Source organism: Wasmannia auropunctata, unplaced genomic scaffold (assembly GCF_000956235.1).
Source record: "Wasmannia auropunctata unplaced genomic scaffold, wasmannia.A_1.0 LD336097.1, whole genome shotgun sequence".
In the NCBI taxonomy this organism is placed as follows: domain Eukaryota; kingdom Metazoa; phylum Arthropoda; class Insecta; order Hymenoptera; family Formicidae; genus Wasmannia; species Wasmannia auropunctata.
The window spans coordinates 1739426-1757199 of NW_012026793.1; the positions used below are offsets into that span (position 1 = coordinate 1739426).

General features: G+C 42.4%; 3 protein-coding genes and 1 long non-coding RNA gene across 4 annotated transcripts in view; 2 read left to right on the forward strand and 2 right to left on the reverse strand.

Moving 5' to 3' along the window:
* The first annotated feature begins 1848 nt into the window (after window positions 1-1848).
* On the forward strand, window positions 1849-4053 carry LOC105462568 (nuclear envelope phosphatase-regulatory subunit 1). Its single transcript, XM_011709264.1, has 4 exons — window positions 1849-2029; window positions 2319-2390; window positions 2762-2896; window positions 2968-4053. The coding sequence occupies exons 1-4, from the start codon at window positions 1972-1974 to the stop codon at window positions 3123-3125; spliced, it is 423 nt and encodes a 140-aa protein (XP_011707566.1). The 5' UTR covers window positions 1849-1971; the 3' UTR covers window positions 3126-4053.
* Window positions 4054-4870: 817 nt separating this feature from the next.
* Window positions 4871-8540, reverse strand: LOC105462569 (regulation of nuclear pre-mRNA domain-containing protein 1B). The gene is made up of 5 exons (XM_011709265.1): window positions 8183-8540; window positions 7169-7470; window positions 6741-6878; window positions 5891-6166; window positions 4871-5786 (listed from the first exon to the last, which is right to left on the reverse strand). Exons 1-5 carry the CDS (start codon window positions 8331-8333, stop codon window positions 5637-5639), a joined length of 1017 nt encoding a protein of 338 aa, XP_011707567.1. The 5' UTR covers window positions 8334-8540; the 3' UTR covers window positions 4871-5636.
* A 380-nt stretch (window positions 8541-8920) lies between these two features.
* LOC105462571 lies at window positions 8921-10697 on the forward strand. Its single transcript, XR_976077.1, has 3 exons — window positions 8921-9165; window positions 10131-10403; window positions 10658-10697. It is a non-coding gene; the product is annotated as an uncharacterized LOC105462571 (long non-coding RNA).
* Window positions 10698-10844: 147 nt separating this feature from the next.
* The window catches only part of LOC105462602 (zinc finger protein 423 homolog), an 84174-nt gene continuing 77244 nt past the window's right edge, over window positions 10845-17774 (reverse strand). Inside the window, exons 7-10 of the mRNA XM_011709304.1 lie at window positions 14732-16580; window positions 12786-13886; window positions 11982-12206; window positions 10845-11195 (exon numbers count right to left, since the gene is read on the reverse strand). Coding sequence (XP_011707606.1) covers window positions 10845-11195; window positions 11982-12206; window positions 12786-13886; window positions 14732-16580 — 3526 coding nt within the window. The remainder of the gene's footprint in view (window positions 11196-11981; window positions 12207-12785; window positions 13887-14731; window positions 16581-17774) is intronic.

The following is a 17774-nucleotide window of genomic DNA, read 5'->3' on the forward strand; positions in this document are numbered from 1 at the left end:
ACGCTTTCTTCTCTCTCTCTCTCTCTCTCTCTCTCTCTCTCTCTCTCTCTCTCTCTCTCTCTGATCTCTCTAAAAAAATTTTTGGAAATGATTGGTAGTGTTAATGTAATAGATGATATTAATGTTGATGTTTTAGTGAATTTAACGGTAAATGCGATTGCAAAATGTCTAGATGAGGTTGCGCCAAGAAAGAAAATTACTCTGCTAAATAAGAGGCTAGGTAAGCAATGGTTCTCTGATGAGATTCGACAAATAGTAAAACAGAGGGATGAGATCTATAAATTAGCACGAACAAGTAAGAATAAAGATGCATGGGAATTGTATCGACAACTGAGAAACAAAGTAGTTGACGAATGCAAAAAAATTAAGAGAAATTATTTAAAGTCTAAGCTGGATAAAAATAAGAAAAATCCAAAAAGAATGTGGGGATCAAAGAACTGTTAAAGGGTAATATATATAATAATAATATATACATATAAGGTAATTTACAGTGATAATGTAATGCATAATAATATATACATATAAGGTAATTTACAGTGATAATGTAATGCATAATAATATAAATAAAATGGCTAATATATTTAACAGACATTTTGTTGATAGCCTATTAATGAACATTGTAGATAATAATATGAATTTAGAAGCGAATAAGTATACGGAGTGAATTTGAAATATTTACCCGGGAAAAAAGTTCCATATATAATTATATATATATAATTATATGCAAAATATGTCCATATGTTTCTTTCCTTTGTAAAATTATTCTTTAATACAAAATTGATAATAATAAGAAGGAAACAAAAAATAATTAAAAGAATAATTGTTACATTGTTTTTTTTTACAAAAAATCAAGTTCGAAGAAATAAGAAAAATTGTTCATATATAATTATATATGTATATTTTTAATCACTTATATATGATTATATATGAGCAATTTTTCTCATTTCTTCAAACTTTATTTTTTGTAAAAAAAACAATGTAAAAATTATTCTTTTAATTGTTTTTTATGTTTCTTCTTATTATTATCAATTTTGTATTAATAAAGAATAATTTTACAAAAGAAAGAAACATATATAGACATATTTTGCATATAATTATATATAATTATATGTGGAAATTTTTTCCCCGGGTATATATATATATATATAGCTTTTATATCAAAATATTATACCGAAATAATGTCTTCTAAAAGATTATGGTACGTCAAAGACTTTGGGGGATTTTTGTAAAATTCTTAGAACTATAAATAATATGCAACCTTCTTGCTTTCTACTTATATTCTTCTGATTTTTTGTCGATTTTTGAGGTTTTTAATTTTCGCGATTAAAAATCCTGAATTCCCTGCAGACTCGCAAATCTTGGAAGTATTAAAAATTAAATTTTTGGAATAGATTCTTTGTCAATTATATATATTATATTATACATATATTATATTTTTCTGATATTTTCTTGATTTTTAATTTGCGCGTTTTTATTATATATTTTATTTTTAAAAATAAAATACATGTTATAAAATATTATAGCTAGTAGCTAAATTAATATAGTGTATAAAGGGCTCAAACACTGAAAAGAATTGATCAAACAGGAAAATAAACATAACAATTTTGTCCAACTTTCTGACTTTTTCCTAATTCCTTATCTTTAATTTTTATTTTCTTATTCCTTTCATTTCGTCCGAGCCCATACATATGCCTGTAACACACAATACACAATCGTAGATAGATTATGTGTGATTCTGCCAGGAATCATATTATCACCGAATGATAATAGAATTTATTTCGTCGGTATATTATCAATTAACAAAATCCGCCGGAGAGAGATCGCTCCGGTCATTTCGCGACTCCTCATGGCGCTGTCGCGTACCTTTATCTTCTTCGCACGCGATGGTCGCGATGCAGTGTTTATCCATCAATTACTGTCAACCATCCAAATCACCGTAGATAGAGATTTTCTCTGATTTCTCGGGCACAGATGCACATCTTGTTTCAAAATATAAAAGTTATGTCGTTGGATCAGACAGTATGCGAAGGTAAAGGGAGCACAGGTTAAAGAGGGTGACAGGTGTCGCGCTGCATTTAAAAACCGGTGTAGGGGATAAACAATCTGTCACCAGTGTGTACATTGATTATCCTCGATTAAGCGACTCCTGTCATTCTCGACTGTTGTCTCGAGTCAAAGATCAAAGGACGATTCGGTCAATTTCAGTCGGGCTCAATGACATTCTACTGAAACGTCGAAATGAATTGACTCGATCGTCGATTTTGAGGTTAATCTGTCAACCTGAAAACTTCTGCTTCTCGCACTTTTTTTTTTTTTAGATTTGAAAGCTTTCGAAAGGCGACTCACTGAAGTTATTGCCAGCCTGCAACCGGCCACCACGCGATGGAGAAGTATGTTCCTTGTAAGAGGGCTGAGCTCCTTTTTACATCCTCCAGTACTCCAGTGTTTATAACAGCATTGTGCATTTAAAATACTATGACGTAATGAGTATTCGCTAAATTTTCTAGCTGTCTTACAATTTAAGATATTTCATTATTTTGATAATGTATATGAACAGTTTGACTCGTTAGAAGCTTACCATGCATATCTAAATGTTCCTGCAATGTTGCTTAACTTTCTGGCTGTCTTACAATTTATCTGAGATATTTTATCATTCTGATAATGTACACCGAACAGTTCGACTTGTTAGAAGCTTGTCAGGTGTTCTTTTACGATTCTTCAACTTGCCTTAGCGATACGTATCTAAATTCTGTTCTTGCAGTGTTGCTGGGATTAATGTCTATTTGCACCGCCATTGGTGCTTGGCACTGGTTGACGGATCCCAACACATCAGCAGTATCCTTCACGCAGAGCTTATACAATCATCCATTCTTCACAATGGCTAGTATAATATTAGGTACTGAGAGACCTCCTATGCATTTTGCACAAGTCGATACCGCGATTGCATTGCCGGAATTCATTTTGCAGTGATATTATTTATGATGGGAGTGCATAGACGAGTGATAGCGCCCAGTATTATAACGCAGCGGGCCAGGAGCGTGCTCGGCGACTTCAACATGAGCTGCGACGACACTGGAAAGTTGATTCTGAAGCCCACGAGACCTCCACATCCTCACGAGACTTAAGAGTGTTCGCGATAGTAATTATGAATGTGGCGTGTGTACTATTTTTTTTTTCGTGCGCTACAAGATTGTCTAAAATTGTATGACGAGACGAGAATTTAGAGCTGTATATTTTAAGCCTCATGAGTTCTAGTGAATTATGCATCTGTAGTGAATGTTATGCGTGATCTCTCTTAGAGTGCATATAAAATTTATATATGTGAACACAATATACAATACGCCCGATTATGTGTGAAATCTTGGAATCACAATTTTTGCTTTCAAAGAACTTGAATGAGCGCCACTTCCTACTTGATTATTTCTCCTGGTACTCGTACGATCCGGAAGGAAGCTCAATAAAGTAGCCAGGAGATCGTAATCGAGTAAGAGATCGGCATCAGTTGCGAGTTCTGCGATTTCGAAAATTTATCTGTGGCTTCGAGTCGCGCAAGTTGACATTTAAAAAAAATTAAAACAAAAAGCCTCAAGAGAGAGAGATCACAAATGGATCGAGAGATCAGACGAGAGACAGTAAACCGAAGAAATGGTAATTGAAGTAACTTGCGATTCCAAAGGCGCCAATGTATATAACGATCAAAACATTTATTCGTCGTAATTTTCGCATATTACAATCTTCTCTTCCGATTTCAGCATATGCACAGTCACGCAATGTCTTTTTTAAAATAGTCACATGTACAACATTATAATCTATACGGACCACCCGTTCGTTCACAGTCAGATATTCGCAAGGAGTGTGTCAGTCCTGAAATCGTACTAGACTACAGTATGTAATATATACAGTGATGATTACACGCGACCACTCGGAGCGCTGTCTCCATTATGTATCTGCCGGTGGACAATGATTGGCGTATTTTGAGAAAATATCTTGTAAGACGTAACAATTGTACAGAGGTTCAATGCACAAAGTAAACACCGTCATTTTTTTCAAAAAGATGTGTTTGCATAATACATATACCACCTTATCATCAACTTCGAAAGCACCGACTAGTCTGTCAATTCTATGAATTTTGCGATAATTTTGCCGAACGAGCTGCAATCTTGCGAAACGATTGCAAAATGGGTTTTTCATTTCTTTGAAGTGTTTTTTACGATTTTTTTTTCGCAACAAGCGCACAAATAAATTTGATGTGCGCGTCGTTTACATATGTATATATTATACATATAATCCGAGATAGAGATTGCTGATGGGGCATAAAACAAGTCGCACATGTCTTACGGGATATTTCGAAGTTTTTTTTCCTCGGACTCTTGCGTCGCGTTGCATTGCAGGAACATTGTTGTCTCTCATGTCGTTAGGATATACATATATATAAGATACCCTCTCTTCTCCGTAACAATTTATTTTCATAAAAATGAATTTGTGTTTAGCCTACTTAGATACTATACGCCGTTTCGCGAAAAAGGATTCAAAAAGGAGTTAGGCAACTCGTCACTTAAAGTACAAAACCGAGAATTACGATGCACAATAGATTTTCCTTCGCGCCCTCATCGTCTTCGTATTTCATTTGTAATCGCAAGAAGAATATCGTAAGAATTTTTTATTTATACATGTATGTTTGTATAAATAAGAAATTCTCTTTCTCCCAATCAAGAAAACAATCATGAACATTATTAACAGCCTCAATAACTTTCGTTTTATCCGTTGGTACTTCCCCGTTTCGTACTTTACGCTCGCAATATACGGGGAGATTTTTGTTTTACATATATATAAATATATGTATATATAAATATATGTATATATAATATATATATATATAACAATATATACGTATATTGTTTTATATATGTTACCGTCAAAACTCACAATCCGTTAAAACCCGAATTCACTAGTTAAAACTAGAATAGCTAATTAGATGTAAAATCGAAAACCTATGTAGACAATACAATTATATCGAATATATAATATAATAGCCCTTCAATTATTATAGAGCTCGTTTCACCCCGTAAACAGGGGGGGATCGGAAAAGTTGGGCCTCGCTGTGTGTGAAAAATTAAAAACTCATGTGAAACAGTATAACTGTAGACGTTCAACTAAATTTAAAACTCGTTTTAACTAGAATGGCTAATTAGATGTAAAATCAAAAACCTATGTGGACAGTACAATTATATCGAATATATAATATAATAGCCCTTCAATTATTATAGAGCTCGTTTCACCCCGTAAACAAGGGGGGATCGGAAAAGTTGGGCCTCGCTGTGTGTGAAAAATTAAAAACTCATGTGAAACAGTATAACTGTAGACGTTCAACTAAATTTAAAATTAGTTTTAACGATTATGGGTTTTGACGACAACATAAACATATATATAATATATATACATATACATGAAATTTATCAAATGTTCCACGGTACAAAGTTACATCGACTATAATCTTTCTCGTCGTCGTACAAATCTCGTACTGTGGATCTCGCGACAAAATTCTCGCCTTACATCCGCATGATGAAACGAAGTGATAAACTATATATATATACGTGTGTGTGAACGCAACTTGCCCAAGCGCTTCCGAGCTTACACTAGTGCATGGAAAACAGATCGCCGGCGGAGGGAAGAGGCGCCAGGCCGCCGGTCACGTCGGGCAGTTGCGTTAAATCGGGAAGATTCGAAATGTGAGACTTCACCTCCGACCGAACTGCGCACACCTTCTTGAGCTTCTCTTTGTAGTCCTGCGTACGGAAAGAAACGATAGTTCTCTGTACAATACATGTATATACACTAGAACACTTGTGTGTCAGATAATAAAAAAAAAAGAAAAAAAAAGTGATCGTACCTCTAGAGTGCTTTGAGCCTGTTGAAGTAGTTGCCTCTGCGCCAGAGTGTAATCTCGCAGCATCGTCAGCAGTCTTCTCCTGTCCTCCATCTCGGCCTGCAGCCGCCCGTTGTAATCGGCGAGCAGGGCGGCGGCCTCGTTCACCGCCGCGCTCAACTGATCCGCGGCCGTTCGGTCGGCGAGATTCGCGAGCAGCGAGACCTCCGACACCTCCGGCGGTAGGGACGCGATGCGCTCCCTGACACCGGCGTCCGAGGACGCGGTGTTTTCCAGATCCTGAAAAAGAACAGAAAGCTCCGTTAATCCACACAGTGACGTTCTGGATCTTGCAAAACAACTCGCCGTGCGTGCGCGCAGAACTCTTCACTGTTCGCTACATCTAGTACAATGTACTTTGCCCTTGCTTTGTAGGGCACGAGGAAGAGCGAGCGAAACACATGGCATATCGCTGCGACGCGATTTTTTTTTATTAAAAAAAATCGGTCAATAAAAAAAAACTGAGAGCAGCAGCGAGACTAGTATTCCTTGTACTCAAGCAAAAGCACTAATCAGTTCTGCTAAGGAAATCAACATCCGCTCGATTTACTTCGCAAAAAGTGAAGCCTTCGAGGAATTAGAGAGAAAAAAAAAGAAATCTGCAAACGTAAATTCTACTTGGAATAAAAGAAAGCGGCAATACAGCTCCAAACAAAGCACGTAAAAATCGACAGGGTGGATGTATCAAGAGTTGTCAAAAGCGTCTGCTGATATGCCTCATGGATTCAACATGTATTTTCATGTGAACAAAATATTTTATTGCTAACGATACAAATTCCGTATCATGATTGTCGCTCGTATAATTGATATTAACCATTAAGGCCTTGATGAGTTCCTCGGTTTCCGGTGGGTCGCCGCCGGGGGTCCTCGGGCTCAACGTCACATGAAGCTCTTTGGTGCCGTCCACCTCCACCACCTCGGTCTCTGACTTTTTCCTTTCCTTCTTTTCCTTCTGCAAGCATTACGGGTGTATGTAGACTTCGTATATACCTTTTGTTTATCGCAATTGATTTAATCGGATTGAAAATAATCACCAGAAATTGAGAAATCATATTTAACATTATATTATATATTTGATGAAATGCTTTTATTATATCTACGAGATATATTGTGCTAAAGGCATTACATAAACTCGCACCTCACTTTCGCATCGCCATACCTTCGATGTACTTATGCTATTTTCACTAACTGAAAGTTTTAATTACACATTAGGAGCTCCCAGTATAATTTCAGAATACGCACCTTTACTTTTTCTACTTCAACTTTCGCTTTCTTCTTCGGCGGTGCCGTAGAATTCTTCTCAGATTCTGCGAAAGCTGCTTTAAATTCAGTTATCTGTGCTTTGTCATAAACCCCTCTCTCCTCCCAGATCTGCAATAACCTGTTTAACCGCTCTCTCGTCTTTTCATCAAAACCCTTCATGTGCTCGAAGGCTTTTGGCAGGACCGACTCGAATTCCTTCCCAAACTCGGGCCCTTTCTTCTTGCTATTCTGGATGACGTCATTCGCCAGATACATAAACATCAGCTTGCGATTGTCCTTCACTGTAAAAATGTAGGCAGAAAATATTAAACTGCACTCCAATCATAACTTTCGCGCGAAGGAATCAAGAGGGGAAGCTTGAATTGTACAAACAAGAGTTATAATGGGTATTATTCATTTAAATTATAATTTTTCAACTTGAGTATGAGCCTTGAGATACTTTTCACGTTTAAATGCATTCCACTTGCCTCATAATAAATTCAAATGTTATCGATACCAATTTATCATACGCTTTTGTAATAAGTATTAACTGTTATTAACATATCAGTTTTCTGTCATTATTTTTACTCGAGTGAAAGGTGACAGCGGTATTGAACGCCTTTAAAAGTGCCATTTAATATTCAAATATGGAAATTTAACATGCAACGTCAAATGTTCCCTTCTCCTCATCCTTTATATCTCAAGGGCTCAATGATTACTAAGTGTTTCTGAGCAACGACCACCGAAACAAATATCTAACCAAACTACGCAAGCATGGCATGGAAACGGCTTTCCGCGGCTACAATTGCGACTCGCACGGGCTCGTCGTGATCTCCGTGCGTCGTACACAGCAATTGCAGCGTGCATTAAATCGCGTTTGTAATTTCGAGAACCACGCGACGACGCTTGTCTCTCGTGACAACGTGCGCGTCGCGGCGTGTCCTTCCGCGTCGTCGAGCTCAGGGCGGCGCGCGTTTCGATCCGGCGGACAGGACACGACTCCTCGCCCCGTACCTTTGCACATCTCCTTGTACCAGATCTTCACGATGGTCGGGTGGTGCTTTCTGTGATGTATCAGCCAGAGCGAGAGCGTCTGGATGCTCTGCTGCGACGGGTTCAGGTCCATCAAGCGTTTGACCAGGGCGCTCTCCGTGAACCCCGTCATCGTTCTCGTCCTCGGCTGCCGTCAGCGGCTTCGTCAGCGGGGCTCGCCCTCGGTTCGGATTGCAATTGCGGAGAGCGTCGCGTCGTCGGGTACACGTATGCCGCACGCAAACGCACCGGGCACCCCGATTGCGTGAGACCGGACAACAGCTCGCAACAGCTGAATCAAGCGCAAACGTACGACGACGACGACGACGGTCGACGACGACGGCCGAGGGACGCGCGCTCCGCGCAGGCGCGCCGACGCCCAGCGCCGCCGGCGGAGAATCGCGAAATCAAATATGAATTTTGTAGAGAAGAATCTTCTGCTGGCAATCCTTTGGACGGTCGATAACTGTTGTCGATTGTATCGACCTTGCGAGACGTGTTTGCGCCAAGTGGCGCTGTGGCGGCACCATTCAAAGCTATAGCTGTTGAAGCTGTTCAGAGCGCGCACGAAGAAAATAAATATAAGGTATACTTTCTTCTTTCACTAATTTCATTATCATTTTCTATCAACCAGACCATGGTTTTTCAAATGTTTTCAAAAGTTTTTCTTTGTTTTAGGAATATCGCGGAGCGGAAAACTTATACTTCCTAACAGGATGGGCGTCAAAGGCCTAAGTTATTTATTTTTCCAAAAAAAAGTTCAGCGCACTTCAAATTGATGATTGCGAACTGCAGAAGAACCAAATTCCAACAGTCGGATGAATTTTAATTAATTTGAATCTTGTCTGGTTCTGGACTGAATTGATCTAATCTCCAATTTGCAATCGTCGCAATTTCCAATGTGTGTCTGTTGATATAGGCTTTAGAAACATGGTCGTTTCTTCTATTTTTTTACATGAAATCACGTATGTAATTTTTCTTTTCGCATGTTTTGTTTTCGATTTTCTAATTACTTATCAATCAAATAGTCCATGACCGATGGCGTGAAACGGCTCAGGAAGAGATATACAGTTAAACCGATTTAGAACAATAATTTATTCGTATATAATTAGACCTTATTAGAGACGGCTATATATATATGCCTAATGGACAAGTTACTGTATATACAGTACGTACGATTTTTTTTCGAAACAATAACTTATTTCGTACAGAACTATTTTACCGCTATATATATATATATATATATATATATATATATATGTCTAATGGACAGGTTATTGCGTCTCCTCTTAAATAATATCAATGATCTCGTCGCTTATGCATCATTAATTAATGTAAATCGATACAACATTTATAACATATTTCCTGCTATATTTGCGCAATATTTACAAATTTTATTCACGAAGATACAGATTATAGCATCTTATCGAGTTCAGCACCCGATTGTAACAAATCTAATTGTAATTAATCACTTAAGCAGTCGTCTCACTTATGGAACGCAGTTAGAAGTTAACAAAACAAAATACACTAAATGTTCAATATTACAAACGTAATATTATATAAAAACTAGATAAATGAAGAATTTAACGTATTCAAGATAATTTAATATCTTTCCTCTAACTTCGATTCTCTCAGAACTTTCCTACAAAATTTCCGAGAGTAAATCATTTGTGGTTGAAAGAATCTCAAGGCAGATCGAAATGTTTCGCGTTTATAAAGAGACTAAAAATCGATTTTGTGCACCAATATCTGAGATTTGGCACGCGTCGGATTTTCCTTCTTCTCTTTCAGTTTACGAAATTTTTTCGAAGTTTAGGTATTAGCGTATGTAAATTTAACAACGTTCAGCATCGTTTATATACATACATGTGTATGTATACAAGTGTGCATGTATTCAAGACATACATCATGATTGCTTTAATTTTGGCAGTCGGTCGGAGCTTCGCTGGAGCAGCCAGACGTCTGCCGTTCATCGAAGCATTCGGAAAAAAACGAAACGATTGAAATTAATCTACAGCACTATACTTCTACAATTCAATAACCATAAGAGTAAATATATACGTTTGCACGAAACGATGTAGAATGAACTAGTCTCTCATCTCAAACTTAACGCAAAAACGAACCTATAATGTTCCTTGAAAACCCCTGGACATTCTAAACTTGAAGTTGATATAAGAATCGGGAGGATAAACGATATAAAAAGGTAACCTTATATCGCAATGATCTTACATCGAAATTTTTTTTTATCGATATACAATATAGTAAAAAACTAACCATCTGGAATAATTGCAAGAACGGCAACTTTCTCCCCTAATTAATACTGTATCGAACTTCACATCAGCCCTGTCCGCAAAATCGATGCCTATTTCTAGGCCAATATAGATTAACTTCAATCTTGATTTAATTTATTCCTCATATCTTTAGACTCTCGTATTCTTACTCGTTTCTAATTTTCAGAACTAGAAAAAGATAGCGAGCAAGATTAAACCGAGACTAAAGTCAATCTACGTGAGCAGAAATGGGCACGAGAGACTTCGTCGTAGAGAACGTCCGCCGCTTAGAACGACGGTGGCAAACTTAATAATTGAATAACGAATTCCTAATAATCAACTAATCCTAGAACGAAACGCTGACCGAGGGAGAGTCACGACTCCATCCTGCCGGACGTCGCCTCGCCGTCCACCGCCTCTGTCTTCAGCTTCTGCTCCTCTCGTCCGACCTCCTCGTGTTGTCCCACCTGATCGTCCACGTTCACTTCCTCCTCCTCCTCCTCCTCCTCCTTGCCGCCTTGCACCACTTCCTCCTTCACCGTTACGCCGCCGTCGCGCTTCTCGGTCCCGCGAGCGCTCTCGACCGACGGAGGGTGGATCTCCTCCCCCGGACGGTGGAAGGTTAGCACGTGGTGGTCCAGTTCCGCGCTGAAGAAGAACTTGAGCGTGCACTTGGAGCAATCGTACGGTCGCGCGTCCAGTCCGTGCTCCTGTAGCATGTGATTCTGCGAACAGATGCGAACAGATGTTCTTTTGTATCTGAATTCCAAACTGATTCCAAAAAAATATGGAGTGGAAACACCATTTGATGTTTATATAATTCTCGCCATGTTAGTTTAGGAATTCGTTATTCAATCACATATTAAGTTTGCCACCGTCGTTCTAAGCGGCGGACGTTCTCTACGACGAAATCTCTTATGTCCATTTCCGTTAATGTAGATCGATTTTAGTCTCGGTTTAATCTTGCTCGTTATCTTTTTCTAATTCTAAGAATTTGAAACAAATAAGAATCTAAAGATGTAAGGAGTAAATCAAGATTAAAGTTAATTTATACATATAGCATATAGATTTATATAAACACCGAATGGTGTTAAATCCTGCACACTCGCATTTTTTTAAATAAAAAGGAACGAAATAATAAACTCCTCTTTTTCGATATATGACATTTATATGTTTAATTTATGTGAAAGAATGTTGATTTAAATGATAATATGAAAAGAACAAAAAATATGCAATCTCGCCACAATGAGCCATCGTCTATAGTCAAGATCCACAAGAAAAAGATCTGAACTCGCACGAAATGTTTGCGAATCAACAACGATTGCGAGTCAAATTTTCGCTCAAAGAGTAGCGAATTAATTTGTTTTAATGATAATTCGTTAGTTCTGCGCTTGTTTTCGAGGTAGTTTATCAGACCGTTTTCTTCCCTGAGAGTCCACGGTTGTTACCGTAAACGCGCGTGAATAACTGTTATTTTACGTTTGAGACATATTAGCAGTCAGTTAAATTACCTGAAGGCCAACGGGAGTTGTGAAGAGCGACTGGCAGATGTAACAGCTAAGGGCGGTACAGCCGGCGAAAGTGTGCTCTATTAAGTGAATTTGCAGCTGCATAGGACTGGCGGCCTCGAATAGGCACAAGTGACACCGTAAAGCCTCCAAGGAGGCTTTCCCGGACGCCTCCAAGTGTTCCTTCCTCACGTGTTGCTGAATCTTGGCTTCAGTTGGAAACGACACCTAAGAATATATTTTATCTTTTGAAAACTACATTAACACTTAAAGATATGTATAAATTTAAAAAGATAATATCGTCTTTAAAACAAAAAAAAAGGGAAAAAATCTTATTAATTTTTAATGGAAATCTTTAAAATTCAATATCCTATATTTTTATTAGCATAATATTATCAATTAATTATAATCTAATTTTAATACGAGTCAATTAAATTTTTATTTTTTTCAGAGTTTAATTTTTTTCATTATTATTATTATTATTATGAAATAAAAATGGGATTCTTTTATTGGTATATCTTAGAGTTTATACTGCAACTCTACTTTTTACTACAACTCTTGTTATAAATAAAAGAAGTAAAAAAGGGCCAACGAGCCAAAGCTTGGGTGTTATATCGCTCCAATATGTATTTATTAATTTAACAAATTCATTATTTGAATAACAATGTTATTCAAATAATGAATTTGTTACTTTTTTACTTCTTTTTTACTTCTTTTATTAATATTGGAATAATTTGGAGCCTTGACTTTAAATTTTATTTTAATTTTAATCTTGTTATAAAATTATGTAAAATATTCCATACTAACTTGACACTGTATACAGGTGTAGGTATTCGAGGCGCTGCCAGCGGGCTTTTCGTGCTCGGCGATCCTGTGCTTCTCCGCCTCTTCGGGATCCTCGAACTTAACCCCGCACTCTTCGCACCGTTTCTTATTCGCGTTTCCTTCGCCTCTGGACCGATCCTCCGCCTTGAGTCCTCTCTCGTGATCCCACTTGTCCTTGGGTTCGTCCCACTGGCCGTCCTTGCGCGCGAGCCAGGCCGCCTCGTACTTGGCCCGGTGCTCGTAGGTCGTCGAGTTCAGTATCGGCAGTCCTTGGGAGTGTCGCATGTAGCACGGCTTGCAGACCCGGAGCAGCTGTCCGCTCGTGCTGGCAGGATTGGGTGGCAGATTGACAAAGTCCTCGGCCGCGAAGTCGCGCAGGCAGAGGCAGCAGCCCTGACCCTGGCCGTTGCCGCCGCCGCCCCCGGGACTGGTGGTCGGGCTGGCGCCGGCGCTGCGCGTGCTACCCGACGAGGACGTACGCAGGTGATGCCGCGCGTGCAGACGACACTCGAGGTCGCTGATCAGCGTCTGCCGGCAGACGACGCACGGCGCGGGCAGATGAGGCAGCGTGCTGTCCAGCCGCTGCTGCGGATCCACGTTCTCCAGGCTGTGCCTCTGCACGTGGTCCAGGAACTGGCTCTCCGACGTGAGGCAGCCGCGGCACACCACGCACGTGTCGCTCAGCTGGATCTTGCAGTGCTTCTGGAGCTTGTGCTCGGCGAGACTCGCGCCGGACGGGCACACCTCGTCGCAGATGTTGCACTTGTGACGGCCGCCGGGCTCGTTGGACGCGTGCTGGATCCTCGTGTGAGATTCCAGCTCGCTCCGCGAGCGGCAAACCTCGCCGCAGTAGCCACACGTCATGCTCAAGGTAGACAGAGCCTTGTTGGACAGCTTGGGCGGCGTGTGAGCGAGCTTCTTGTGTGCCTGCAGCTCGGCCTCGTTCGCGAATTCACCGCGTTCGCAGAGCTCGCACTGCTGACCGGCAGTGCTGTAGTTCAAGCGTTTGTTGTTGTTGTCGCGTTGGTTCACGGAATTGTTGTTGCTCGAAGCTGGCGAGCGGCCCCTCTTCAGAGATTTCGCCTGGGATTTGGAAAGAAAACTTCATTTCGCGAATAATCTTACGCGTATCTTTTAATTATACAGAATATTTCTGTGTGATGAAACTATAGGACAGAATTTCTTTTAATTATTTAAATCTACAGAATTTAAATGTCTAAAAAATATATATATATTTGTGTTTAAATGTAAATTTATCTCTAAGTTTATTCTTCGTTTACGTATAGCAATTAATTATTTCTTGCTTTATCTTTTTGGCTCTTAACAAAGGCTGATACGATCCGTGGTAGCAGTTGACGTAAAGTTGCCGTCGGATTCTGGGGAAATCTTGCCGATGGTCCGCGCTGCGTCCAACGTCATCGGAAATGTATTTCGAATCTATTACCTGGATTCTTGATTTCTCAATGAGCACTGATCAGTTACTTATTGTTTCAATCGACAGGAAAATCTTCGCCGAGAAATTCGAGAAATTCGTGTTCCGATAAATGGATCAATCGATTGGGAGACCCGGAATCCGGACGATTTCGAAACGGGCGGTGAGCTTCGGCGAGCTAAACGGCCATAAACACACTCGTTCGCGGATATATACCTACATATCTATGTATATACGTATATATATCTATTGACGGATATCCGAATAAATCGCGTGAGAAATCCAGAATCGAGGTAATAGATTCGAAATACTTACATTCCCGATGGACGTTAGGCGCAGCGCGGGCCGTCGGCAAGATTTCCCGAGAATGGCGATAATCCGACGGCAACTTCCTATCGACGCTACCCACGGTTTATCCTATCGTAATTAAGGTTCATTGCCCTTTAATCTCATTTTTAAAAATTTTCATTTTTTTTACCGTAACAAAACTTCTTACATCTTCCTGACTTCTAGCCGGTCGATGAACGCGCCCGTTCTCCCTGCTTCTGACCGACGGCGCCTGATGATGATCCTGCGCCGCCTGATGATGTACCTGGGCGACGTGCCGGTCCAACAGAAACTCCACCGCGAAACCCTCCCTGCAGATGGGACATCTGTAGAGACTGGCCGAGTGGCTGGCTAGGTGTAGCTGAAGCTCGAGCTCCGAGCTGCAGCAGGTCGCGCAGAAGACGCAGCGCGTTGCGATCACGCCGGGCGTCGAGGCCGGGCTCCTCGTCGCGGCTCCGACGGGGCTGCTGTTCAACAGGGACGACGGGGCGACGGGCGGAGGGGCGTGTACGTTGCGCACGTGGGCCGCCATCTCGGCCTCGCTCCTGAAGAAGCTCCTGCCGTCGCCGGGTGGAGCCGCGTTCGACCCCGGCGGCGAGTTCTCGTTGTTGGACAGCGAGTAGCACACGTTGCATCGATAGATCCGGCACTTCTGGCTGTGCTTGACCGCGAAGTGCACCTGTATCGCCACCTTGGAGTCGAACGTGTCGCGGCACAGGGCGCAGCGGTAGAGATGATGCGCGTGGGCGTCCAGCAAGTGTCTCTGCAGCTGATCCGGATGCGGATAGAACTTCTTACAGGCGCCGCACGCGAATTCCTTGGTGGTTTGGCCAAGGTAGTGCTTGGTCAGGTGGGCCAGCATGTCCTCGCGGGCCGGGAAGACGGTGTCGCACTTGGGGCACAGGTGCTGCCTGCTGGACATCTCCTGATTGCGATGATCGGCCTGCAGGTGCCGGGCCACGTGCTCGCGAAAGGACTCGAAGTCCTTCAGCGCGGCGTCGCACTGGCCGCACAGAAGAGTGTCGGCGGTGTAGCCGCCAGCGGCGTCCGCGGACGGCCGGGTCGTCGGACGTTTGTTCGTGAGATCGGCGGCCTCCGGGGCGGCATCTCTGCTCCGCGGCATCCTCGAGTCCCTCGCCGGCGCGCTGTTGTAAACCCCGTTCAGTTTCGTCTCGCTGTAGTCTATACCGGCCGCCGGCGCCGGTCGACGATTCTCGCAGTGCTGGAGAACGTAGTGCTCGGCGTAGGCGGCCGTCGAGGTGCACGGGATGCCGCACAACGGGCATATCACCATCGTCGCGCTGAAGCCGCCGTCAACTCGGTGTATCGACAGCGAGTGATCGCGCAGGCAGGCCAGGGTGGAGAACTTCATGGTGCACTGGTTGCAGGTGAACGCGTTCTCGTAGTGGTCCCGTTCGCCGGCGGGCCGGTCGACCCTCTCCTCAGGCGGGTACTTCCGATCGGCGCGCAGGTCCTTCGCGCCGCGATCCTGGCGATCCTGGGGCGGCTTGTCGCGCGAGCAGAACACCGCCTGTTGCTCGCTCGACGTCCTGCTCGGCGAGGGCGGCCGCGTCAGACCCTCCGCGCCGCTCAGGATCGCCTGGTGCATCGTGCGCACGTGCATCTGCAGCTGCTGCATGCAGCTGAACGAGTCCCGGGTGCAGTACATGCAGGCGAGCTTCAGGGGCGAGTTGAGGATCGGCGTGGTGGAGGCGCTGCCGGTGCCCTGGGACGTCTTCAGGACGTTTCGCGGGTTCAGGCTGAGATTCAACGACGGCGACGGCGACGACGGCACCGGCGGCGACGACGTGCTGTGCGAGGAGACGCTTCTCCGGCCGTAGTCGACGTCCTGGTGCTTGCCGGTCGGCTGAGACGACGACGACGACGACTGGTGATGCTTCTTGTGGGACTGCATGTGCGACGTCAGAGCCGCGGCCGAGCTGTAGCCCCTCGTGCAAGCCGTGCATTGGTAAGGCCTCTGGGTGTCGTGCGTCTTCAGGTGGATCTTCAGGTGATCGCTGAGAAAAATACGAAATACTCGTGTTCGTGAGCTCGTGGCGGCTCGTAAGTATGGTTCGAAGCGCCGCGCCTAAATCGAGATACGTATAATAATATACGACAGAACTGAGTCGATACTCGATAATTGAATTATTAACTCGGTCACGTATGTAAACGGGCTAAATGGAATGACTAATAAAAGATATCGTGCAAACGAGATGAAAAGTGAAATGATACTCGATACACTCTACTTTCAAATAACATTTTCCGTATGCATTTGTACGCATTAAAAAGCATTTAAACGTTGAAAACTTATTAAATCGCGCGATGAGAATAACAGTTTTACGGTGAAGTGGTGTGCACGATAAAATGTTATTTAGCTGTCCGTTTATCAATTGATCAATTCCAATTGTGTATTTTAAATTGTCGAAATAAATTACGAGGTTCCACTATTCTGAGATTAAATCAACCGCTTTTTACAATCCTGACGTCCCTCGCGATCATCACATATATCATTCTCGGAATAGATGACCGGTGTGCCACCGGTCCGACTTACCTTTAAAACGTTCAAATTGCCATTCGTTGTACAGATCGGAGGGATCTAATTCAGGAAATTCTATTTCCTGTAATACGTGACGAGTCCATGTATATTAAGGCTCGTCAGGAGCACCGCTCCTGTCAATCACACTTTGAAAATAGATTCACTCCGCCGGAGATATTTCGATCACCGGCGCGGAAGTCGGACATAAAACTAATCGGTTAGCGCGGCGATCTTTTAATAATGCCGCGGGACGTGCGATCGATAATGCTAATTTATCGACGGTTATTCGGTAACTCGCTCTTCTTCGAAGCGCGGGTAAACTCGCGTTTTAATATCGGACCGGGTTTTATCGCGGTGCGATGCGATCGACAAAAGTCCCCGAGTATCCGCCGAGGGAAAGAATTAAACGACGGCGAATTCGATTAAGAGCGGCAACGCGGGAAACTTAATAAAGACGGACGGGCGGAGCTCGTCGCGCGGCTTGCTTGAAAATATTTTCCCTCCTCCTCGCTAATTAAGTGTCCCCGCTAATAATTAAGTGAAACGCTGAATGTGTTACTTAGGTCGGAGGGGACATATCGACGTTCTGGGTGACCACCGCTGTTAAGCGCGCGATGCCGTTTTTCCGCCGCGTTTTGGGGAATAAATATATAAATAATTCTCGCGTTAAGAA